The sequence below is a fragment of the Coloeus monedula genome (genome assembly GCF_965178545.1).
Source record: "Coloeus monedula genome assembly, chromosome: 5".
Classification (NCBI taxonomy): domain Eukaryota; kingdom Metazoa; phylum Chordata; class Aves; order Passeriformes; family Corvidae; genus Coloeus; species Coloeus monedula.
In genome coordinates, this window is record NC_138785.1 from 61,862,904 (window position 1) to 61,890,546 (window position 27,643).

Below are 27,643 nucleotides of genomic sequence, written 5' to 3' on the forward strand. Positions count from 1 at the left end.
TTTTTTTATTTTTTTTAGAAGTACAAAGGCTGAAAATTAAGACACTGCCTTTTTATTTTTATCCTGGCACCACCTTTAACTGGGTTTACTTCTGGTTTGCACCAGTATAACTAAACAGAAAATCAGACAAGTAGCTTGAACAAATAAATCTCCTTCCCTCTCCCCCATGAATGATCCTCCATGCAGAGATTAAAGTACTACATATATTGAATAAATGAACATTCAATGCCATCTGCTGGGGTATACAAAAGTATGCAATACTAGGCTCAAAGAACCAGAGCAACAAATGCAAAGAGAGTGTTTAGGCAGAAACTTGCTTCTTTCAAAACACAGATGTAAGGGAGGGTTGTGGGATCCTGGCTGTTCTTTATACCCTTCTGCCCTGGGATACAATTCCTGGACAAGAAGTAGTTCTGGCTTTAATTCTCTCCTTAGCACAAAAGTGTTTCAGTGCAAAATTATCCCTTTCTTCTAAGCAGTACAGCATGATGTAATTATTTGTTATTGATTGGTCTTGATAGAAGGACTTTCATGCTCTACTTCTGAAATCAGGCCACTATGTAGCCAGAGATGCAAGACTGTGAGGTTACAGGCAGCCTAAGAAAGGATTGAAACAGTCCAGAACAAGAACACCTACTGAGCAAGGTCATACCATGGCTGTTTTGCACCAAGGAGTCACTGGATTAAATGCATAAATCGGGTTATGTGCAGAGCTTGGGAGTCTGTGCTCACCAGCCCTTTGGCTCTGTAGCTCATGCCCTCCTGGCTATACCAGAGACAACTTCCTGGGCAGACAGGCACCGCTGAGAACAGTTTATAGCCTGAGAGCTGGACTGTTCTCAGTTTGGGCATTGTCTTCTGCTACTAAAAGAACAAAACATGTTTCTATTCGCAGAGGGATTTCCAGACCAGGAGTCCCACAGCTCTTACAGTTCTGCATCGAGAAGCAAAACTCAGGGGAGAGAGGAGTGGAAGCACATCCTTCTTTGGGTGTTTTTGGTGGGCGGGCTTAGACATGCTCATGGTCATGAATCCCATTTCCACACAGCTACTTCCTCATGCATTGCATAGGTCCACAAACTCATGGGTGGACATGCTTCATGTCCTTTTTTCAGTATCTCTAAAATGCTGTAAATAAATACTCTAAAATCTGTGGCTGGCAGATTTTTATTCCTTATGTATTAACTACTGTATAGTTTACTACAGAATGGGACCTGCTGACAGTTTTTCTCCATTTCATACAGAAAATAGAACTATTCCTGCTAACACCTATCATTCTGTAAGTACCACATGTTCTTCCTAAAATTTTACTTTTCTTTCACTTCCTGATGTATATTAATATTATCTTGGCTATAATACTAACAAAAAATGCAATCATCACTGGTTTTTAATGCAAAATAAGGCATGAAAATTGTGAAATATAGTTGAGAACTTCTAGTTTGTTTTAGTGGGATCTAGACTGGAGAAGTGACTCACTCACTCACCAATTCTCCATTTATGGGCTGAATCTAAAATACATCTTTATCATAAGATCAGGTGAAAATAACAGGAGTCAAGCTGAACAAGTATGTCAGTCATAAACCTCAAGGTTAAATATGTAAGTGATACAAATGAAAGCTGAAAAGCAAAGAGTACACATTTCAATGTCTTTCTATTTGTATCTGAAAGCTGGGCTTGAGTTTCAGTTCAGGCGTATAAGAGTGTAAATACCTTTTAAATCACAGAAAGATGAAAATAAAGCACAGGTCTGTGTTCAATAAGCAAGTTGGGCAAATAAAGGATGACTAAAGAAGTTTGATGTAATCACTACTTTGACTGCTTCAGACTTCACAGAAAGATTAATAACAATCAGATGCAATATGGGATTAATACCAAATAGAAGGCAGCAACAGCACAAAGAAGAATGGGGAAAGAATGGTCAGGAGAATATTTACTTATGCTAAGACACTTAGGGAATTATTTAAGAAATTTCTGGGACATTAATTAATTATCTTTGGGAATTCTCCAATGAGTCCTGAATTCCTAAAAGGATGGAAAAGAACAGTGGTAACCACAATTTCTTCCAAGAAAGAAAGCAAATCCTAGGATTTATTTGGTACCTGGAGAGATGATTAACCATAGTCAATCTGAAAGCATCTTATGGAAAAAATAGGTCTGATTATGTAAAGAATTGTTAATGTGAACCTGAAGAACATCTCATCAACTCCTTAAACTAAAAGTAATTTCCTTTTCAATAGCTATATGAATACCATAATGAGAAAGAAAACAGTAAATGAGATATATCTTGATTTTTGTTAGGCTTCTGATATTTTCCAGAAGAGTCTCACAAGTAGACACCTGGAAACCTGGTCTAGATGAAAATGCATGAAGTGTTTGCAAAACTGATTGAAAAAATACCCACTCTCAGCCTAGCTGACAGTAGTCTGCTACTGAACTGGAAATAGTTGTGCAGAGAAGAGCCTGAAAACCCAGGTACCCTGCAGGGGTCTGTCTAGGCTGTGGTGATGTTTTTATGTACTGTCATAACCTCACCCTACAACGTACTGTAAAGAACACTTCTTGGAGGTCTGCCTCAAGTTGTAACAAAGGTGTGTACAACTTGGAGAGAATTCACAGGAAAGTAAAACTGGGAATATGAGATTCAAAATCTTTTAAGTTGGTTGACAACTCAGGAAAGCTTTAAAGAAGCATATTTGCTTAGTGAGAAGACTAAAAGAAAATATAATTATAGGCATTAGCATCATAAAAGTTGAAATAAAGTGGGTAGTGATCTTTTTTTTTTAGTGTCTTTGGAGGTTTAAATAGGTTTAAATTTTGGCACTCAAGAGAAAAAAGCATGAACTGAAAGGGCAGTTAACTGGTAGAAGAAGATACATCAGGAAGCTATTGAGTCCCATCAGTAATGAGAATAAAACAAACATCAGGGAATAAATTTTCAGAATAAAATAAATTTGAGAATAAAGAAAACATCAAAGAAGATCCAAGTTCATGGATGCACCTACATTGTTGGTAACACGATATTACTTCCAGAGGCATGGGGTACCCTCAGCTGAGCTCCCTTGGCAGCAATCTCAGCTCTGTGCTGAAGGAAGCCAGCAGTTATGCTCCAGTGAGTAACCAGTGAGGATGAAGGGTGGGGCAGCACTCCAGAACATAATCTGGAACAAACCTATACAAGTGTATAGACACATCCAGAGACATCCTGAGTCACTCTCAGCACCATATTTCCATGGACTCCACTGTTTCTTATGTACTCGTTATCACATTCACTTGGACTGCACATTTGCTAGCACAAATCCCCCGAAACACTGTATGTTTTTATTTTGAAGTGTGACATTTTTGATGAGCTAGTTAATATATTCTTGCAAGCAACATATGTAAACAGTCAGTACAATACAAATACCACATGGATAATATTATAATAAAAGATACCGTTTCAAAAGTCTGCAATGATCATATAATTAAGCACTCTCATTATATTTTCAAGAGCAGAGAGGCAAAATTCAGAGAGATATTTAAACTGTCTCCAAAATGGCTATTTTGAGATTAAAAATATGGATCCTCAAACCACTTCCTCAACTACTTTCCAACCCTTCAGTTTCCATCAGAAAATTTCCCATGCACCAAAATGTCTGGTTAGGGCAATCATATATTTCCACACTGAAATTTATCTTGAATTTAAAGTTATTTGTATTATCTGTATATCTCTTCTTCTGTCCAGAGCAAGTACTTTACAATGAAGGGCAAGAGTGACTTACAGTTTTCCTCCAAGTTATCTGAGGAGGAAGATGAGTACGAGACTGTAAGTTCTTCCATGCTGGAGGCCATTCATTCTTTGAGAATCCTTCCTGCCAAACCTCTACAAGAATCTGAATATGCAGGTAACATTTTCTGTCTGTGGAAACTGAGCAAAACCTAGAGTTATATAGGAACAGTACAGACTTGGAGTTTTCAGTCCAGACTTATTTTTTAAATTCAATGGTTCGACTGGAAAATAACACTGGTAGGCAAAAACATGAGAAGAGCTTTGTCTGCTTCTTCATATTCAACAGTTACCCTGATTTTCATTAGATTATGCTTAATTAATAATTACACACTCTTTTTTAAATTTTAATGTCACCTTCACAGGATAAATTCTATTATCCCATTCCACATGGAATGTGCAAAAAACCAGCTGACCAAACCCACAACCATTTCAGAAAAGCTCACTGCTATTTAAGCCTAGAAACCTTTAAGATGGAAAACATATTAAAGAACACACTAAACTTTCCTCCAGATGATTATATAGTATTCCTTCTAATGGTGTTCTCTGATGCTTTAAATAGCAGTAATAAGCAATTACTTTGAGAGTATTTCTCAAGCATTCTTAACCTTGTAAGGTAGCTGCATTAATCACTTTTTGGTTTACTAAAGCCATTCTAAATCACATTTAATGCCTAAACATACAGAGCAAATTAATATCCTGTTTATGGAAGTGAAATCTCATCATAGCTGTGCATTTCTCCAACCCATTATAAATACTCTGGAGGTTTTAAATCGTTAAAAAACTGGGGGAGAGTCCTAGATAAGAAAGACTGGAAACCATAAACCAAAAATATCTGAAAATACAGGATCAATATATCTATGAAAGCTTGCTCCAGTTCACATCAAAGTCAGCAAAGACATTTTCTGCTGATTTTTTTGTTAAAGTTTGTTTGATGGCTTTTAAAGTGAGTAAGTTTACCAGTGTGTGAAAGGATCACAATCAGTCTGGACAACCAGATATTCTACATTCTATTCCAAGACTAATTTGTCCATTTAACTTGGAAATCTGAAGTTAATTCCAAATACAGTTTTTATCTTGGTTAGTAGTAAAAACTTCCAGTTATCAATCAGAAGCTTTTGTTGTTTATGTAAGACTGTCATAAAATAGCCAAAAGACATAGTTTTTGTTTTGTGATTTCAGATAAAGCACATTAAACAAAAAGCTGGTTTTTGCCTGTCTATTATCACCAGTAACTATATTGTGGCAAGATCCAAGAGTGAGGAAAGGACTGAAAATGTATTTCAAAAGGGTAAAATTCAATGCTAACATTTTTGTCATATTTTCTAGATAAATACCAGTGCCCTTGAGATGTAAAATTAATGACTGACACATGCTAGCATACAACCTGTGCATTTCTTTTTGATAGCCATGGATACAGATTTTATTAAAAGCTAAAGTAAAAATTAAAATACTCCCTAGAGAATAAAACCCCTACAACCCTCACAAAACCAGAACAGCACGACAGCATTGACAAGAGCAAAGGTCCAAATGAAAAACAAATTCAGTAATCTAACCACAGTTAAGGTCAAATGTCTGCCTTAACTGTTTACCAGCTTATGAAGCCTTTTTTTTTTAACCACAGTGAGCAGGTTAACCATAAAGCTATCACCAGGGTCATGCTATGTCCTCAATACAGCTGCTAAAATGGTGTTTAAGTTCTGAAAAAAAAAATAAAATACCATAAAAATGGGAAGACCTGACCTTAAAACCAAATTTTAAACATTAAAAGCCCTTCTTCTTCAAACATCATATAACTGAATTACTCAGGCTTGATTTTTCTTCCTCTTTTGCAGATAAACGTTGCTTAAGGCCTTCAGGTACCACTTCCCCAACAAGCGAGAAACCATCTCAGCCCCTTCAATACTCAACTGTAAGTAAAGACACCAAACCTTATTCACAAACACATTTCCCTTTTCTCTAATATCCCCCAAAGTGCAGTCTATTTAAAGTCTTAGACACATCCCATTCATTTGCACCAGGCCAGCCAAGTTCCTGGAGCTGTTCCTGTTTCACTTTGCACAGATGCCCTCGCCTCTTGCTTTCACTCGTTAACTGCTGGGGTTCTGCTAAGTCTTAGAGGCATCCAGTCAGGAGCAGCACTCTTCTACTGCCATAGCTTCAAGAAGGATGGCTAACATCACATCTTTATTTTGGTTTGTTAACAGATTCACACATTTGATCCGGAGGGGAGAAGAGTGCCAAATGTAACAGGTATAATTAAAAAAAAAGTACCCATTTCTGCAAAAAAAATAGTAATTGCTACTTCCATATTTACCTTTTGTACATAGGCAGAGATTACACATGATAGAATAGACATGGTTTTCAGAACAGCAGCTGCTTTCCAAGACAATCATCCTGCAAATTTTGCAGTACTGTTTCAACTATCTGACACTGAAGTAATTCTTTACAGAAGGAGATATACTTTATCTCAGGAGCTCCCTGTTCCTACAGGGGGAGGAAAAAAAGCCCTTCAGTTTAAATATCAGATTTTCCTTTTCACTGTATTATAAGGACATAAGGAGCAGGGAGAATCTTATGTCTCCTAAACTCTTCCACTAGAAGGCTGCAAGATCCCTGCTATGCTTTACTTGTAATAATGTCAGGCTTTTTCACTCCCTATCCTTCTCAGACTTTTTGCATAAATATATATCATAAAGAATAATCTAATAACTATTTTTTAATAGTAATACCAACTTTAGCAATTCCCACTAGGGATTTACATCCTAGGGTAACTATCTACAGAGGCTGTCTGACAATGTTCACCTACTAGAATATGTTAATTGTGTGGTACATCACCTAGCATATATTTTTTCTCTGCTGCTTTACCTTTAACCCTAACTTTGCTTCAAAATCCTTTAATTCTGAGTCAAAAATGTACCTTTAATTTTTGTTCTGTTTTGTTTCTTGTGGTGAAATCAGAGACAGACTATTTTGTGCTTCAAGAACATAATGCAGTGTCCAAATATTAAATCCTCTGATTGACAGTTTTACTAGATTGCAAGATCATTTTCAAAGTAGGTTTCTATACACTTTTTTAATATTTAATTTACTTTGGATGTAGCAGTACATCATGAAGTCAGCTACTGAAGGATTAAATATCTGATTAGCTTTGAAATGAAATAGTATTTTTTATCTTACCATTTTCAAATCTTTGAACCATAAGGTGATATGGTCAAAAAGACTGCAATTGCCAAGCCAAGAAAATATAATCCCTTTGTGTTTGCTGTAACAGCTGATTTTCAGAAATTATTATAATTTGATCAGCCAGAAAAATAACTCAAAGAATTCCATGTAAAACAGCTTTTGCTTTTTTCTCCTCTTATTTCATACTATAATGAAAACATAGAGACAAATAATTCCTACAGATGACGAGAAAGTAAGCACTATATAGTTTGAAAATGAAAGGTTAGATTGATTCTTGTGAGCAAATCCCCAGGTAGCCTGGAAAGAAGCTGAATTGAGATAAATTCGAGTAAACCAGATTCAAAATCTGCAGAAATCATAGGCAAGGACAGTTTGTCAGTTTATGTAAAGCTTCGAATTCCACCAGGATTTAGTAGGTTTGATTTACATGTCTCCATGTGATGTGTGCTGATGTGAAGATGAACCAAAGCCAGTGCAGGAAGGTAAATTAAACTCTGGAGTTTGAGAATGCAACTGATATGTAATTTTAGCCATTCCTGAGTGAACAGTGTTTATAGAGGACAACATAATTTTTAGATAATAACCACACTGTTTTTAAATATAGCCTAACATTTTTTCTCATGTCCCATGCTATTAAGTGTCCTTGCCACAAGGTGGCATGAATAGCACAGAAGAGTTTTAGTCAGCAGTATTTTCTAGAAATGTCAAACGTTTAAGGAATCATTATTTTATTCAGAGCAATCTGTTATGGTTTATTTGAAGGAGAGCTTGAGATCTCCTTTGCATCTCCTTTGCATTAGTTAGGATTTCAGCATGTAGAATTTAGAAAAATATTTTCAATATCAAAATATAGTGAAAATAAAGTAAGATATTTTTTTTTATTAGCAAGATGTGAATTTAAATAATCAGACATATTTTGGTATATTTGAAAAAAAAATAGATTTGACTTCATAGGTTTTCAGTATTTTTATATATTTCTATACAAAAATAAAAACAGACAAAAAATGCATCCCTAACTTGATAAGCATATATATATGTGTATATAAAGTCTCTGAAGAATATTTAAATTTATAATACCAGAATAAATTTTATAAATATATATAAAATATTTATATATTTTTTTATTTTATTATTTTATATATATGTTTTTAATATATATACATTAAATACATATATAATATATTTATATTATAAATATAAATAAAAGTTTCATTCTGAAAGCCAGAGCAGAGTTCTGGAGGTAGAGCCAGGGAAGGGCAAGGAATGGAGGACTGCGCATGATAATAACAACAATACCAGAATAAAACTGTAACTTCATTTATGAATTCTATGGGTAGCACTCTACTAAGAATTATTAATAATTATTTTTAGGAGGAGGAATGAAAATACATGGATACCAGGTAAGCAGAATCTCTCATCAATTAAAATTTTTACAGGTTATTTTGCCAATTAATAGACTTTTAATGCAGGCTGCCATTTTGCTAGCACTAACTAAAGGATGAGAGAACTCCTGTCTGCAGTCCTACATTATCTCCCTCACCTGCATTCACAGCTCATGAGGATGTCTTTTATTCCTCAGTGATTTTAAAACAGCATGTTAAAGCATGATGCTTTGTTCTGTAGACCACATAAACCCTTTGACTCTTGATACAGGCATGTCTACTTAATTTAAACTATTCACATTTCTCTCTAGTAAACTAAGGGGAAGAAAAGCTTACAGAGATTTTTGTTTCCTCTCTTTTCCAGGAGCCTATGCCTCCCCCACGGTAAGATCACATCAGAGATCACTTACCTGTGGTCCCCAGGGAAGTCAGTGCTAATGAATGCTCCCATCCATCTGTACTGCTCATGGTAATGAGGTGACTGGAAGTGAGCCAGCATCCTTTCACTGCTGGCTCTCTTTGGACTTACAGGTTCTGATACGGAATTCAGGAGAACAAAACATGAGCTCTAAGTGTTCATAGCAGGAGCTCAGGCCTGCATCTTCAAAACCAACCTGGTTGTGCCTATGGACAAGTCAAAAGCCTAGAAATATTGAATCTGGTTCAATCCAGATATAAATTGCTGAGAAAAAAAAATATTCCATCAATTTGATTGGTGCCTTAGGCTCTGTTCACTGTGACAATATTGACTTCATTCTCACTTAAATCAATTTGCCAGCACTTTTTGCTATAAATCCAAATCATGTATAGAAATCAACTGGAATATTTCCACTTCCTCCCACAGAAGATAGACCAAGCTCTATTCCACAAATATATTTTTCTATGATATGCCCAAAAATAAAAATTAATCATTTCTTGATTTTGTCAACCTCAAATAATAACTACTATGATTTAAAAAAAAACCTTTCTAAAGGTCATCTAGGAATGACAAATTTATTCCCCCATGCCTACACTGACTGCCCTAAAACCTATAAAGAATTTTAAAATATGATTAGCATTACATGTTCAGATTTGATTCTAAAACGTATGAAATGCCATAGAAGGGCAGTATAATTTCACAAATTCAAAACTGTAATAGTGCAGGAATTCTCAATCCTCATTCTCAATCCATTATTCTACAAAACTTCACTATTTGTTTCTGTTTGTATTGTGGTGGCCAGAATGGTTCTTAATTCTCTCACCTGACTTAATTTGGGTATGTAGTCTGCAAACACCCGAGGCTCCCTCCCCAGGAGCCCACCACTGAAGGCAGTTCTGCCAGGTACCATGGATGCACCTCCAGTTTTGTCCAGCCAACCTCTCCATGCTACAGCTTCCAGCTGGAGCTGGGTTGTGACTGCCTGGTCTCAGAGCATGAACAGGGCATGCCCACATCTGCCAGAAAACACCAGGCCCAGGTTACCTGTGAGTTTTCTGGGATGAAGCACATTTTTTCCTGTGTGTCTGAAACTGCAGTGTGTTCCCTGGTTGGACCACATACACAGCCATACCCACCCAGAAATATCCACACTGCACAGCTGTACTTGGCACACCCTCATGAGGCACACAAAAGCAGTATTAAGTGCCACACAACATGGTGCAGTAATGTCTTGCAAATGTAGAATATTATCCAATATTACTATTGCTACTGAAGGGCCCTGAAGAGCTCCTGGACCTGAGCTTGGCTCAGCACAAATACATTGAAATACTCTAAGAAAATTCCAGTCTCTTACTTCTAGAACTTCCACTTACAACATACTCCCTGCAACCCCTTTATTCCCTAATAGCTCTTTAAGTTCTTTGACTTCTCTAGGCCTCTGAAGATGCTGCCAAAGCAGTATCAGCCCCTTCCTCCAGAGCCAAGAATAAGCAGCCAGGTCTTTCACAAGAGGAACATGCTCAGCCAAGATCCCACCTTTCCAATATCAGCAAAAGTCACAAGGTACAGTACATTCCTCATCTTCATTCCCTGAGAATCAAAACACTCTCCCTGGTCAAACCACAAGATTTTACTTCCATTACACCTCTGCTTTTATTTTAAAAAGTCATTCTTTAGACAGCTGTGAATAATTGAGAGAAGTAGTATTTAGTGTAATGTGACACTGGCATTTTTTAAAAAAAAAGAACTGACAAAATAATGGTAAAGAAGTAAAGGAGCAGAAAAGTAGACAGTACTTGCATGAATACTTTGTTTAAGGTTTGTCCTATTTTTTTCTTTATCAACATTTACCAGTTTTGCAACCACTTTTAAGTAGAAAAATGCAATTTACTTAGGACAAGTAAATGGGGAAAGATGAGGAAATACACTGACTGCACCGGAGATACAGAAATACACTCCACATCCCAAGGACATTACATTCAGCAAAAGAAATGACTCATCTGTAGCCAGAAGTCTGGCTTCAGCCCAGGAGACCGATGAATCCAGACTACAAATCACTTCTTGTCCTTTCCATCTTGCACTCCTCAGTCACACAACACCCATGGTCATTCAGCATCCTGACATGGCAGTGAGGATGAGCCTCCTGAAGCACAAACCACTTGTGTCCAGCTGTATGACCCAGCACATGCTTATGCCAGGTTATGTCTGGTTGCTTTTTCCACACAACATGTATGTGGCCAGATGAGCACATACCTACCCTGCTCACTGCCACATAACCAGAAGTGCATGTGCTCTTGCTGTGTGACCAAAATGCACATTCATAACGGGGGACAGTGTTGGACACACGCTGGGAAGAGGAAAGACACAAATCCAGGGCCTACAGGGTATGATGCTCAAATGATTCTTGACAAAAACCTATAACAACCAGAAGCTGTGTCAATTTTGTCCATCCTTCCTTAAATGACTTCCATTTCAGCTCAGCAGGATGGAATTTTACTTCATTTTGCAGAGGTCACTACAAATCCCTTGGGGAAAATAAACTTATAAACCAAGGAAATAATCTTTTCCTTGAAGTTAAGTATCTACTTAATGAGTGAGGTCTTATTCTGGGTTGTTGGGGTGGGTTTTCTTTCCTGAAGGTGCTTAAGTTTTCTCATGGATTAGGTTCCAAATGCTGTTGGTTGCTAAGACATTTTATTAATATGAAGTAGCTTCATATTCAGATGCAAGACCGGACATAGAGCTGCAAAGTTCCAAATACCACAACTGATCCCCTCCCTTGGCAGGGCAGCACATAGATTGAAAGCTTTGTGAGAAATGTAATAATCCATGGTGCCAGCAGACATCAGAATGTAGAGCACTTGCATTTGAAAGGTCCTATTATAAAGCCGAATTCTGCAATATAAATACATGTCATGTCTATTGTACTAGGGGTTTTTATCACATGAGTGAGACAGAAATGGCACAGAATAAGACCATGCATGATCTGGGAAGGCACTCAAGAAATTTCACACACAAGCACTTCACTCAAAATACTTCTCATCCATCTTCAGTCCACTTACAGCTTTGTAAGAAGAAAACATACATAGGAGCTGCAGAGGGAAGGAGTATGGCACTACAGCTTACAGTCCTTTGCTAGACTGTAAGCAAAGCTGTCCAACCACAGATGTGATGTAACAGGGCAAGTCCTGTTTTCCAACAAGATTTGGAAGACACATAAAATTTAACACATCATTATTTATACACTCTATAAATAGCTTCACAAAAAAAAAAAAATAAGGAGTTGCAGGATCCTGGAATGTATCTTGGAAGCTTTGGTATGACTTAAACTTTTACATGCCCGTGGTAAGCAGGCCATGCAAGGGACATGTCCCTTGGAGGTGGAGGCCAACCCTGCAACCACACCTTTAATGTCACTGAACTTCACCATGCACCCAGTATGCTGAATATGGGCTTTCACACTCTAAGCAAAGGCCCTGGAGACCAAGCTAACAAATTGCAGAAGCTAACACAAAAGCAACTATCCAAACACAAAACAGTTCCTCTCCTTTCTCCTAGCCTTCCGGAAACTTTCTCCAAACAGATCATTCCCAAATTTCTTGCCTCGGGCCTCCATGCTGATTGATATTTTCAGCACAGACATGAGAAAGAGAGACTTGTCACTGTTGAAAAATAGCTCCCAGGGCTTCCTGTATCAGATCTTCCTTTTGTATTCTGACTGATTTAGCAAAATATCTCACTGTCATATTTTATCAGTCCAGGAGATAGGCTAAACAGGAACCAAATCTCAGAGCCTTCCAAAAACTACAAGATGCTTATTCACACCTTATGTTGCTAAATAACTGGTAAAATCTGGTCCCCTCTTTTATTATGAGATACGTGCTGCTAAAAAGCATAAGCTTTCATTATAACCAGAACATCTAACAAAAGATGCCAGACTCAATACTTTGTCTATTTTTGGAGGGAGAATATTTCCTTACCAGGAAAGGATGATATTCCTGTTATCAGGCATATCAGGAGAAGGCAGAAAAATACCTTAACACCTACTTAATCAGGACCATGAGGAACATTCTCCACTCATCTTTCCCTAGTTTGCACCTCTTTCCTCTACACTTTCCATTCTGCCTCTGTGAGTGTTTCATTTTTGAAACTCTTCAGTCTTCAAGGAACTTACTTCCATTTATAGCTGACTCTGAAGTGTGTAATAAGACCTTTTGGCATGAGATGAAAAGTGTTGAAATTGATACTCCTCTTTTTCCCCCTCCTCCCAGTATAAATCCTTAACCAAGTTGTCTTTTACCATAATGAACTCAGTGGACGCTATTCTTTTTTTAAGGAAGTCCAAGATACTTCTCCTGAAAATAATTCATGTAAAAAAATAACCAGCCTCTGAACTTCTCTAGCAGTAACAAAATCCTTCCCTTGTCAAGGGCTGTTAGTTTTCAGTGATGATGTAAGCAAAGTACTTAAGTACTCAAAGTGATTTTTATTTTAACATAATTAAATGGTTTGCACATTATTCTTTCTTTTCCAGACATTCATCTGTTAAGGAATCAAATGAAGTAAGTATTCATCTTTGTATATATTAGGACCATAAAAGCCAAACACATTCCATGGCTACACAGCCCCTCTTGCAATAGTATTTTAGCCTATTAGGTAAAAAATACTGTAAGAATTATATTAGCTTTGGGTCATAAAAGTGTCCGTCTTTAATGCGTGTTGCAATTTCAATACTGCTACTTTCTGAATGGGGTAAGTTCCTGAATTTGTTTGCAGAAATAAAAACACAGGTACAGTGCAAAACCACCTGTCCAACTATCCACATAAAAGCACCTCTCATAACTGCCTGATGTGGGTGCCTCTGAAGAGGAGCAGCAGGAGACACTCTCCTTCAGACAAACAGAGCTTCCACATACATTTTCACAAGCAGAAAACTGAAATTAAAAGGTCAATAGAAGAGTGTAGTAGCATTAATGTAATATAAATTCTTCAAATATAAGATGACCCATTTCAATACAAAACAAAAATGGACTGGTTTTAAATCCAGTTTTAACACCACCTGCTATCCCCCAGCTCCCTTCTCCCTCTCCTTCCTATTTCTGCTCAGACCAGTGAAGTAAAGCAGAGGAAATGGTTTTAGCAATAAAGGAATTTAGTTCTGACAAGTGGTTTCCCATAAAACTTAAGAGATACAGTCCCTACAAACATGCAGACTGTTAAAGAATGTTTGGAAAATTTGGAGAGAGGTTATAATTTATAGCATCTTGTGCTTCTTACTGAATGTTTTAGTTCCTGCACTAATGTGTTCCTACTGAATTGATTTTAATTTTTTTTCTCATTAAAAGGATCAGAAGAAAGGAAACTATGATAGTTAATTCGAACTGTTTCCTTCCACAGCAGGTTGTAGCACAAATCTATAGACTATTCGAGGTCTAACTTTTAAATACATTGAGTTTTCCTTCTCCGCAGCTCTGACTGCGAGGCTGCCCCAAACTTCACTCCTCTCAGGGTTAAAAACTCTTTTAGTTTGAAAGATGGTTACAAAAACATGGTTTGATAGTAATATTGTAATTAACACATAATGTTAAAAAAATGACATATTGGCAAGAAAGATAATATTTTAACAAAAAAAACTTTGTCTTTTCCTGGATACTGACTCATTACAAACCAAAAACCCTCCCAAGAAAAAGAAATATCTTACAGCTGTAATTAATATTTCTGGATGGACACTGTACAGCTGCACAGACACCTCAGTTTTTAACTGGCTCTTAGGAGAAATATTGTGTCTTTCATGACATGGAAAAGATAAAATTTAATTTTGATCACTTCTCATTCATATAGATGTGATTTCCTAAAAAGTTTCAGTGTGCCCTTGTCAGGGTTCCAGACACTGAAGAGTAGGTCAATAGGTTTGAGAGAAGGATTGCCCTTCACCATAACCTAGACAGGCTGCAGGAAAGGGTACTGAGGAGTCTCTTGAAACTGGAAAAGACAAAGGAAAAACCCTGCCCAAGAATGAACTAAACCCTCTGCTCACCTCAGAAGGACCTGGAGACTGAGGCTGAACATGAGCCACTAGTGATGGCCTTGATGGCCGTAAAAGCCAACAGCATATCAAGCTGTGTCAACAGAAGCACTGCCAAGAGATCAAGGGAAGAGACTATTCCCTTTTACTCATCACTCATTAGACAACACCTGGAGTACTGCTCAAGGCTGAAGCTGACAGAGGGGAGAGGGTCAGCACAGGGTCACCAGGACAGCCAGGGCATGCAGTGCCTGCCCTGTGAAATGAGGCCGGTAGGGCTGGGCTCTCTTTCCCAGAGAGGGGACAGCCCTGGGAGAACCTAATAGCTGCCAGGCAGTGTCTGAGAGATGTTTGTCAAGAAGGCAGAGCATGGTGCTCTACAGAGTGCACAATGGAAGTACAAGAGGCAACCATCTTGAAATGATGAAGGTTTCAACCAGAAATAGGGAAGAAAAATTAATTATGAGGGTATTGGAAGAGGTTTCCCAGAGAAGCTGTGAAATCTGCATTCTGGGAGGTTTGCAAGACCCAGCTGGTCAAAGCTCTGAGACCCCAGGTCTCTTCTCACAGTTCTCTGTGCTTTAAGCAGGAGCTCAGGTTAGGATCTGCCTAGGTCTTGTCCAGCCTGAATGAGACTTCAAATTACTAAGTAATAGGTAAACATTATCGGGGAAGTAACTTATAAGGAAGGCTCAAAGTGCAACGTCTACAAAGAATAAACTATTCTTCTCTTTAATATTTATGTATTATAGTCTTAGAGGCATCAAATTAACAAACAAAATAATTGCTATTCCCACCATTTTGCTCTGTGAATCAAAATAATACAGAAATACAGTGAAAGTTTAGGAGTCAAACTCTGGTCCTTAGAAAACTATCATTCTTATTTTTAACATAATATGCTGGATTAAGACTCTCCACACAGTGATTTTGAATGAAATATCTGCCATGACAGTAAAAATAATTGTACTGTCAGTTAAGGATCCTGAAAAGAAGTGACTGATTTTAATCTCTGGATAGTATCTCTCCAGTCAACCATAATCAATCTCTTGATTTAATACAAGATCAAGGAAGGAAAACCATATTGTAAGTTAAACTGACACACAACAGTCATCACTAAATGGTGATCTTTGTAGTAAACCATATGTTCACTTACACCCCTAAAAAGTTCAATTCTGATTGTTGCTAGTAGACTGAGACCAATATTCAGCCCTATTTTTTGACAAAGTGATCAGTTATTAATGATTGAATGTCTACAAATTATTTTAAAACTGGCAGGTAGTTGGGTCTGTTGGGGTAAATTCAAGTTACAAATACAAAGAAAAATATTTACTGTTTTATCATTTTATATAGGCACCTGGAAGAGAGCAAGGTCAGTATTCAATCATATGATAATAATTTGTTGTCTTTTCTTTGTATTCCAAAACTAAAATAGTCCATCATTAAAATCCTAACTGAAGCAAGAGACATCCCCCAGGTATACATCTGCTGAGAATGGAGAGAGTTAGAGAGACCTCAACAGTTGCTTATGAGCAGCAGAAAAAGGAAACTTAACTTGGTCTTAGCTACAGCTATTTGGGGAGCCAGGTATCACATTTGTCCTAAGCAAATGTCTTAAGGTTTTGGGGAAAATAAGAGGGTTGTGCCTAAAAAACTGAGAGAAGGATACCCAAAAGAGATCTGCACAGAGGACATCACCCTTCTCTCAATCTTGGTGCTCTACCATTATTTGAGGGTGAGAATTTTTAAAGTTTTTTAAAAGCTTTAGGCTTTTAAAGCTAAAAAAAAAAAAATTAAAACCTCCCATGTTTCAAAAACATGTCAATTCTTTAGATGTACATACAGCTTTGAAAAAATGGCTTAAACCACTCGCTGTGTCCACATGCATGAAGGTCCATAAGAAATGTTACTCCAAAATATTTTGAAGACAGATACAGGTTACATGGCTTTTATGCTGTTTACACTTTGTGTTAGTGAGTTCATAATTTCCTCTGGCATTTCCTTTTGTGGATTAAGGCATCATCTCCTGATTTTCAGCAAGAAATATTATCGACTGCATTAATAAATTCAATGCCTATCCTGTCCTATAAAAAGGATTTATGAACTCTCCACATACTTCAAGTTCAGCATTCTACATTATTTACTATTATCTTAAGCCATATTTGGCATCGGCAATCACTGTAACGTCCCCCATGTAACATTCAGTACTAGTCTAAATGTTTCCCACTGAAATCATTACCTGACTCATTCAAGCCAGACTGATTACAGCCCTTCAAGGTTTTCTATTGAACTGCCTCACCCTTGTGTATGAATCTACTTAATTTATTTCACAGTAGTTGCTAGATACTGTCAGTTACACTGAATAGGAAATAATAAGTTCTTATCCTTTTTACTAATAGTTAAAAGTTTGAGGAAGAAACCTGAGGTATCTTTTCAAGCACAACAGCATTCTCCTGAAGCCAGGTAGGAATATAAGAATTTCATGAGTTTTTACTGGATGCTTAAAGGACTAAATATTCTGCTCTAGAAAATTATACTTCACTATGCAATAACACCAAGATGATACCACTTCCTGATGCCATGCAGTGATATATTATGTTTTGCCCTGATGTATGACAAGAAACATCTTTGGGAATTGCTTTCAAGCTATTGTAATTGCAAAGCCAATTTTTATCTTTAACAGCATGCTGCTGTATTACATTTCTGCTGCTATTTCTGTGATAGAGAGTTAAATATACTGTATAAAGAAGACTTGCTATCGCCAGCATCAGCATTTCCTCTCCCCCTCATTTTCTATTTTTATTTACAAAAGATACACACCTGGCTATTCAAAGGCCAATTATTCTTCCATAGAAATCTGCCATAGTTAGTCCTATTTTGCTTTTCTAACCTACACAAGTCTTTCTTTTCTAAATGTCTTTGATCTATTTTCTCCTGAAATATGCAACAAAAGCCAAGAATATAGGAGACAGCATAGGAAGTATATGAATGATCTAACATCTTTCAAACACAGAATCTCTCTGTAGCATTGTTTACAATAATGGCGTTTCTCCAAGATAAAATTATTGTATGGAGTAAATATGATCATATATGTGACCCCTAGTATTCTGTTTCTTCTTGTGCTCCTGTTATGTGAAGTTATTTGGTCAACACTCTTCCCAGTGTAACACAAAAATACTAACTGGGCACTCAGGAGCAATCTAGAAAATCAGAACAGGCAGGGAAGAACTGCTCCCTGGGTCTGCCTATAGAGGCACTGGGAATATCAGCTGAAATTAGCAGGGAACAAAAGCAAACTATGCTTCACTACACACACAGTTAAAATGTGGAACTCTTATGGAGAGTGAAAAAGAAAAAATATGTATACAACTTGAAAAAGATGCTTGTGAAAATAAGGGAAGAGAAATCTGTCAAAAGACACTGAATACAAAATTACCACCCAAAACCTGGGAAGGTCCAAAGCTACCATCAGTTAAAGGAAGGGGTATTCTGGGGAAGCACACAATCCATCACTCTCTAATTTGACTCTTACACTGCCACTGAAAGAAATATTTTTCTGACATTACTTTGATTCATTGCTTTGTCCTAGCCCTCTATCTACGTGGAGCTCTAAAAACATTTGCAGCTCAGGTAAGAACCAGAGATTGCTTTGAAAGCCAAACTAAACATGGAAAAATAAGCATAAGAAACAGATTAAGGTTCCTATGCTTGCATGTCTGCAGAGGATTTTCAATACACTTCCTACTGTCCTTAACCACATAGCATACTTTTACTCTCCTGTAACTGCCTCTGCAAATGCCCTTTTTTATCAAAAGAACAAACCCCTAAGCTGTGCCAAGAACCTATGAGTGCCTAATACAAACTTATGGTAAAGCAAATACCACCAGAAAGAACATATGGACTGCATTATTTGTTCAGATCAAGTAGGATTCAAATTAACTTTGGTCACTGCCAGGCTAAACAAGCCCATCTCCCCTAGTTTTGTTTCACAGGCCCCAGCTCCCAGATTCTGGTGGGTTCCCTCCATTGAGCTGCTTCCTTCTTGTCCTGGGGTGCAATTCCAAACACTCTTCTCTGCATACCTACTAAAACCCATTTTTTACATAATCTGTAAAGCTCATCTAGGTCTCTGTTTGCTGCTGCCACTTCAGACACTTCCTACCATCCCTACCAGGGCCCTTGATAATTCAGGCTCTCTGGGACGGCAGAGTATCCTTTTCCCTGTCAATTCCTTGCCCTCCTGAAGCAACAGGGAGAGAACAAACAAGTAGCCCTTCTCCTGCTACCCTACAATTGCCTTTAAAGTCTGTATTTGGCTTAAAAAGATATTTTAAGAATATTAATTTTATTAAATATTATTTCTTGACAAGTTGTTGTTTACTCCATCTCAGCGAGACTTAGTACATAAGCATTGCAAGAGAATTTTACCCTTCTTGTCCCACAGCTTAAGACACCAGAAAAAAAAAGATCTGCAAAACATACACAGCACAGCTCACATAACAACTATGGCCCTAGCAGTGGGGGTCTCCTTAAAAAAAAAAAAAATTTCTGGGGATAGCCACTAAAAATGCAATGTGAACAAAAATGCTAAAATCATGATCCAATAAGCTGAACAGTAACAATATTGCCATTTTGACAACTCAAAGTGATTGCAGAAACAAAAGGTTGATGTCTGGTCCCAGGCCCTTTGAACAGTGGTTTCATTACTGAACAGATGGATTGCCTGCTGAAGATCATGGCTGTCTGTCTACTGCTAGCAGCGGATCTTGTTTTAAAAACAAATGCAATGCAGTTATTAACCAGAATATGGTACAAATATGAATGGAACAGTAAAATGCAATGAAAACCATTTCTCCTCTGTAAAAGAAAGTCTTCCAAGTAAAATTCAATATTGTAATACGCTACATACTGGCTTAACAATAATGAACTGATAAAGTATGAACAGATAAAGCACAATGAAATACCACCCTGACAAACAACACTGTCTCTGGTGACAGTAACCAGGAGAAGATGGAAGCCAATGATAACCACATTCTTCTTGTTTAAATGGACAGTGGGTTATTTCTCCCACCAGCACTGCGTGAAACAAACAAAACTGTTTTCTGTTATACAGAAGAATCTGTTTTTTATCTTCAATTAACAGTTTTTCTTCATGTCACATATCTGAAAATTACATTTGATCTTTACATTGAAAGGAAGCCCTTGCTTTTCTCAGGCTGTTTCTGCTGCATCCTGATCAGTCAGCCCAAGCCTCCCATATTACACAACTTGTGTTCCTGACCCAACCCCTGCACTTCCTCAGCTCCACAGAGACCTGGCCTAGCTAGTAAAGGGCAGCCCTAAACCTACAGACAGCAAATCACATTTACTACAGGAGAAGGGTTTCAGCTATTCCAGGCCCCAGTATGGAGCAGGGGCACACAGCCAAAGACCAACACCTTCTCCTTAATGCGAGAGCAACCTCATGCTTCGGTCCTGAATTTGTTCATTGAAACAAGTTGCAGAGCAGACTGAAATCCATCAGCATGGCAGAACTTCTGAATCCTTTGAGGTTTCAACAGCTTGGTAGAAACAATGCTTGCTGGCAATGGAATAATGAGAGGCTTTAATATGATCCAACATAACAGCAACCAGGATGCAACACAAATAAAAGAAGCTCAAAAGGTGAAAATAGAACAGAATGAACCATTATCCTTGCTCCATATTTAGTATTTTATTTAGCATTTGCTGTTTTATTAACAGTTTATTATTTTGCTATGTGCACAATAGCCTGTCAGATTGAAGTCAATTAGAAACCATCAGGAAACTAATGTGCTAAATCTCTGGGGGCATTAATCTGAAACCACTGATGCTGCATTAGCACAAGACCACGCATAACTGACAGCCCTGAATTTTAAAGGTTAATACCACAATACTCTACTTCTAAACTAAAAGTACTATTCTCAAAATTACTTAGTAAAACATAGTGTGAAATTAAATTATAACTTTAAAGAACGCAACTTTTTTCCTTCTGCATTTACTTTTACAGGTTCCACATTAAGTGTAGATAATTTGACAGTAAAGAAGCCACCACCTCCGACACCATATGCAGCATGCAAAAATAAATCAAAACATTTGCTTGCAGAACAGGAAATGCAATCTCTTACCCAACCCACTGAAAAGGTAAAGACCAGCTTTGCTTCATAAAAAGACAAGTTTTTAGGAAACAGGATTAACACTCTATGGCACCACCCCTGACCCCCTCTGAAAGATGTAGGTATTCAGTGCCCTTGAGAAAGTCCAATATGAGCTCTTGAAACCATGGATAAGAATTTAAATGTCTAATTTGATTAACACTTCCTAATCAGACTTCTCAATATAGATGCACTACCATTATATACTGTGCTGAATGTGCTTTAAATGCAGATTAGATACAATCTGGTTTTGCTTCTGCCAGTTGTTTATTTCTGTACACTGATTATGCTATCTTAAAATTAAGGATTTAAACAAATGTGAATGGTACATTGGAGAATATGATCGCCATAAAGCAGAGAAGATACTGTTACAGAAAAACGTTGTAAGTACCATTTGTCTCAAAACTGGGGATGTAAACTCTTGGCGGAAAATTTCTGTAAACTGTCCACAATGGCTTACAAGTTTTGTTGTGAACTAACCATACAATCCATAATTTAAATCTGTATCATATAGGATGAGACATTCTTGGTTAGAGATTGTTCAAAGAAGTCAAAGGCTGAACCATATGTTTTGGTTGTTTATTATGGAAGGAGAGTATACAACATTAAAGTACGTTTTCTGGAAGAAAGCCAACAATACGCACTGGGAACAGGGCTCAGAGGAGAGAGTGTAAGTAAAATCCCATCTGTTGTTATAGTCTATAGCTTTTATGTTGGACTTCACAAGTTCTTAATAGCAAATATTAGTTACAAACTCTCCCACATAACAAACTTGGTGTTTCATTACAGTTTCTTTTACATTACAGTTTCTTTCAAGTATGTCTCAAGTTTCAAGAAGCTTCAACATAATAATTTAAAACCAAATTTTGCATACCATGTTCAAATTCAGATTTAAATCAATGTTAAAATTTCCTAAGTACTTACAATACTTCTACCTACTGTAAGTAACACCTGCAAAGTAAAAGGGAAAGAGAAGTTCTGCCTTTTCAGGTATACATATTATTATAGCATATTTTTAAACTTGTGATAGTTTAAGCAGGCATTTTCAAATATATACAACTCCACAAATATATACAACTCCACCAGCAGGACCTGGTGCTGTGAAGCAATAGGACAACAGTTTTCATGGATATTCAGAAGCAATTAAAGCATGTGGGTCCCCAGCAATCAGTCTTTCAGATATGGTAAACTTCAATTAGAAAATCCCTTTAGACTAGTGATGCCTTTTTATGCAATTAAATTCAATTATAGTCATGATAGGAGTCTAATTCTTACTCTACATATATGGTTAAATAATAAACACTGTATCTGCAAGTCTCTCACACAAGAAAAAATAAAACATTGAAACTGAAAGTAGACTCTATAAAAACGTGATAATTGCAAAATAAAAAAACCAAACAAAAAAACCAAAACAACAACAAAAAAACAAACCAAAACAAAAAACCCAAACAAGAAAACCCCACTAAAACTCATAAGAATGCTCAGCTGCAGAGCAAAAAAGCAAAGTAACAACCTCCTATGGGTTATTAGTTATGTAAATCACTGACACAAATCCAACTCTGGTGAAGCAGCAGACTCTGTAGCTGAATCTTCAATTATATCCTTTTCATGAACACCAATACTTTTCAGAACTTACCTTTTGTATAGATAGACTTTAAAGAGCCTGAAATCACAAATGACCCAGGCTGATTTAAGGCATTTGATGGGTCCAGAATTTATATTAGAATTTTTATTAGAAAATATGGGATAGGATTTCACAAGATAAACAAGGTTTACTGGCAAGTTGATCTTCAGAGACAGTGGTTTAATGACAAAGGCGGGAAAAAGTCCTTCATTATTCAAGCGCAGTGAAACAGTTTTGGAAGCTGAATGGCAGCACAAAACAAGAACTGTCCTGCAGGTACCATCATCCTGGTGCTGCTGTAGTGACCATCAGTCTTGTGTAAAGCACTGGCAGCATTTCTCAACTGAACCTCCCAGATGATTTCCTGGAATTTAAGTATGATTTCGGAAAAAGCAAGTTTAGTTTTCCATGGTTCTTACATTGTTTAGTCTTCCTGTAATGGCTCTAATACAAATAGGGTCAGAACAGAAACAATGACAGAAATAAGGCATGCTACAGCATGATGTAGTATATGAGTGTGTTCTACACTACAGAATAAAGACATAGAACTAAATTTTCATCATGTTAACAGCTTTAACAATTAAGGTAACTGGAAAATTACTTGAACAGTACATGAACAATTTTTACTGAACTGAAAGGAAAGAGAACACAATCCCTCCCATCTCAGGAAATACCAAAATATATTACTTTATTGTTTGTTCCAACTTCTGCACAGACAGTACGCATCTTAAACAGTGGGTCTGGACTGACAAGTCAAATTGCAAAGTAACAACTCCAAAATAAGGATTCCAAGCATCTAGTTAACAACACACAGTCCATCCAAGACTTGGCTCTACCAGGCCAAATCACGACTCCTTACCTTATGCCACCTTCTTTGAGGATTCTTTCTCTTTAACTCAAACATTCCCATAGATCAAGCATGACAGAAAAAAAATCAGAATTGCTTTGCTGGTCAACTAAGCGCTGTGCCAGGAATCACAAACATGGCAATCTTCCACTCCTATGTATTATTCTCAGCAGCAGACATGAAAATAGAACTGGGCACAAAGCACATGTGCAGTAATGAACAATCATTGCTCAGAAAAGCTTCCTCCATCTCAGGCAGTCTCAAAGGATTCCCCAAAAAGGCTCACTCTTGAAAACCTGTCACCTCAATTTTTGCAGCTCATCTAAGTTTTCTTTCCAAAGAAGGTGAAAACACTTTGTAAGGCTGTGAATTACAGCAAATTGCTGCCTGTAATTTTCCAGTACCTGTTAAAATGCTTTCCAGAGCACTCTGCATTGTCCCTCCACAGGGATTACCTTTGTTACACCACATTTTGCAGTGCAGCCAGACCTAGCTGCTCTATCAAGACTAGCTGAATATTCCCTCTTCACCAGCCAGAGAAAGAAACCTAAATGCCAACAAGTATGTGCAGACCTATTACATTTCTCCCCAGTTGGTGATTTTATTCAGGGGTTTGGTCTTAACAGATTTTCTGCAGTATGTTTTCACTTCTGAATTAGTCTATTTTCATCCATTAAAAACATGTTTTTCCTTACGCATAAATATAATTATTCTAAGTTTTCCCTACCTTATTGCAACTTTTGATTTTTACTAAACAGCATACAGGTTGCTAACATATTGTATCATCAAATAAGATTTTAAATTAACAGGTTTTTTTTAAATGTATTTAACTCTCATGAGTGCTTCTATCATAAGCTCTCATGTAGCCCTATAAGGCCATAAGGGGGAAAAAAAAGGGGTTGATCATCAGATTTTTATGGTAAAAGTAACTGAAGTTCCATGCGGCTAAATTAGTATCAAATTCTAATATAATAAATAGAAGGAAAAGGGTAAAAAAAAAATTAAAATAACTTACTCTCTTAGTGGAGGTACAACTTTTGCTAGCTATTTAGCCATAGATGTTCACACCTGCGTACGTATTTAACATACTATACTGAGCTTTCTAAAGGCCAAATTACATAAAGCTATAATGATCAGATCTCCAAATGAGGCATACATGGAATTCAGGAATTTACATTCAAAGCTGCTACCCTGAGCACCCTTTACTTGGCTGTTGCCTTCCTCTATTCCAGACAATTTCACTATTAAAGATGCAGAGATCCCTGTAACACTGCCTTTTTTCATGTGCATAGTTCTTTTGAAGATCATGAAATACAAGCCTTCACATTTAAAGCTGACCATGAAAAAAAATTTAATTTTTTTTTTTATCGCCTCTTCAAAATTAGCTCTGCCACAAATAAAATACATGTTTTTAGCATGTTTGTAGAATCAGTCTCAACTCCCAACGCAGTAACTAAAAATGAAAGGCAGTAGGGTCCTCTTCAACTTGGTGCCTGTTCTACAAAGTTTAGAGCACAGCACAATGTGTATCTCTGGATCTTCCTGTTCCAGCCACAGACACTTTCTCCATCCTCACCATTGCATTTGCAGCTACCTTTCATCTTCAAACTATCAGTCATACCAGTCACACCATTTCACTGGATTCATTTCCATATGAGCCACATGGATTAGCTCCACCTACCTTCAGCAGCTACCATCCAAGCATATTAGGGAGCACTTCCACAATGCCTCCCACTGACAGTAGTTATGTCAAAAGTTACTGCCAGGAAAAGAGGCACAACAAACAGCCAGTACCTTCAACTGAGAGAGATGTTTACAACATATGCATCTTGTCCCTAGCTTAAATGACAGCTCAGGGATGAATGGTCTCATTCAGAATGTGCAACATAGCCCAAAGTTATACCACCTTCCGAACACAATTCAGAACTACACCTTTCACAGGCAATCCTTGAGACCCTATTCCCATCTCCCCAGAACAGTCTGGAGACCTGCAGATAGGAAATTCCTATGAACAGCAGAGATTGGCTGACCTTTTAACTTCCCAACCAACAGAAAACATTAGAAAACAGGAAAAGAACTGGTGCTGGTAAAGAGTTAATTAAGAATAAAAAAAGTAAGGATTACTTTCATACAGCATGAAATACAGACCAGTTTTGACTCAGTTTTCAGCAGCAGCAGTGACTTTGAACATAAGCAAAGACAAAACAGCAAAGTAGAACAAATGCATATGAGTAAAAATTATCAAAACCAAGCTTTAAAACTTACCATACTGGCTTTGAGATCAAATAATTTTCATCTTAATACAAGAACAGTTTCATCAACTCACACATTTAATCGGATTCTGTTGTTATGAACTAGGTGTGAATCAGGTAGGAGTGACAGACACTACCATGAGACACCACCAGGTGTACAATGAAGATCCATGCTCGGAGTAAATGTTATAGAAGTACGTGATAAGTATTACTGTCAAAGCAAGCTTTCATTACTGTGTGCGGTTCTGGTGGTTAAATACCAATGAGCCCAGAGAACAGCTCAAGAGGAAAACACTGATGAGAGTTTTGTGGTGTGATGAGAGCTTAGAAGTTACACACAGGGAAGAGAACTATTTAAACTGAAGGACTGCTAACCATTGGAATGGGATGTTTCCAGAGGACAGATGAGAATAAACACCTTGGATAGCTTTCTGTTGCTCTTTGATCAGATCAGCAACCTTGAACCAGACCTTTATCACTTTAGGAGTTGCTTGGAGGATGTCATTTTTTGGGGTGTGAGAGAAAAAGATGCTTCTTGTTCCATACTTCAAAAGGATTCTATAGCAATTGTCTCAATAAACTGAATGGGAAAATAAAGCGTACATTTAATAAGGTACATTGAAACGTGCAGTGTAAAATATCATGTAAGTGAAACTCGTGGCAGGAAAAAGTTGGTAAGAATTTATAGTTGCTTCATCGTTTCAAGATCTATCATCACATCTGGCATCACAAGCTGTTATAGGTAATACTGCATTATCAGGGCTTAGACATGCTCCCTTTTTGCCCACAGGAGCTAGTTGCTTTGTCCTGCAGAAGACACAGACACAAAAAAGAAATAGCAGGATCAAAATATGGTGCTTTTCCTTTTAGAATTGCTTCCATCTAATTCCATGTGAAATATTACCTATTTTTTAATACTGTTATTTGCAAGTCTTCTAATGTTATAGGTTAAACCATCTAGCAATTTCATTTTCAGTCACTGATTACTATCTTTTCCTCCCCCCCAGCAGAAATTTAATTCTGTGGAAGAGATCATTGACTTCTACAAATCCGTTCCCATAACACTCATTGACGGAAAGGATCAGTCAGGAAACCACAGAGAACAATGCTACCTCACACATCCATTCCAGCCATCCTGATGTGTTCTGCCTTATTGTCAATGATTCATCTGTATAGATATAAATAGAACAGTTATTTAAATGTCTCAAGAATCAGATGAGCCTTCTGAGCAAGGAGCTCCCCATAATATAATGAAGCATTCTACAGATCTACTCCATTTTTTGATTGTTGCATTTTCACTTTGAGGATAAAAGTAAAGAATATGTCAATGTATTAATTCCCAAGAAGGTGTTGAGGACGACTCCTGGTATCTTGAGAATGACTGACCAATTTGCTTATCTTGCACTCTACCATCTAACTTAAGATGAAAATGAAACTCGCCGTCGCTTACCTAAATGTCACTGAAACTCTGCTAAGTAACGACACCTAATAAAGTATACCACAGTTATTAAATAAATATTCTTGCTTTTAAAAATATACATGAAACACTGCACGTCAGAGTTCTCACTGTCTAAAAATTTCGTGTGGTGTGCATATGTTTGCTCAACAAGTTGTGCTCAGCTGCCACTGGAGTTAGTGTCAGCTCATGCTTATAGGCATTGGAGATTATAAAGCTAGTTGTAATTATGTAAACTCTATTACTCAGAGAGCACTCATTCTTTAGCCTAAGCAGATACTTGTATTCCATACCTGAGCCTTCAAACACTTACATAATAGAACCATTATGCAAACAGTCACTTTGAATTCATACCATGTGCAAATGTAGAGATAAAAATCATCAGTACGAAGCATAGATGTATTTCAAAATCAGCAAGAAAACATGCTCCAGTGTGTATGAGCAAAGAACATAAGAATGTGAATATTTCTCTAGGAAAAAAACACAGAAATATTTATTCATACAATTTGAGTTTTGGAAG

The 27,643-nt window shown here is 37.2% G+C and overlaps 1 protein-coding gene across 1 annotated transcript; it reads left to right on the plus strand.

The window, feature by feature from the left end:
• Window positions 1-3,034: 3,034 nt before the first annotated feature.
• Window positions 3,035-26,806, plus strand: CLNK (cytokine dependent hematopoietic cell linker; the record flags this gene model as incomplete). The annotated part of the gene is made up of 9 exons (XM_082281999.1): window positions 3,035-3,109; window positions 3,722-3,881; window positions 5,599-5,675; window positions 8,696-8,715; window positions 10,184-10,317; window positions 20,800-20,933; window positions 21,250-21,327; window positions 21,459-21,614; window positions 26,678-26,806. The coding sequence occupies 9 exons, from the start codon at window positions 3,035-3,037 to the stop codon at window positions 26,804-26,806; spliced, it is 963 nt and encodes a 320-aa protein (XP_082138125.1).
• Between the last annotated feature and the right edge of the window lie 837 nt (window positions 26,807-27,643).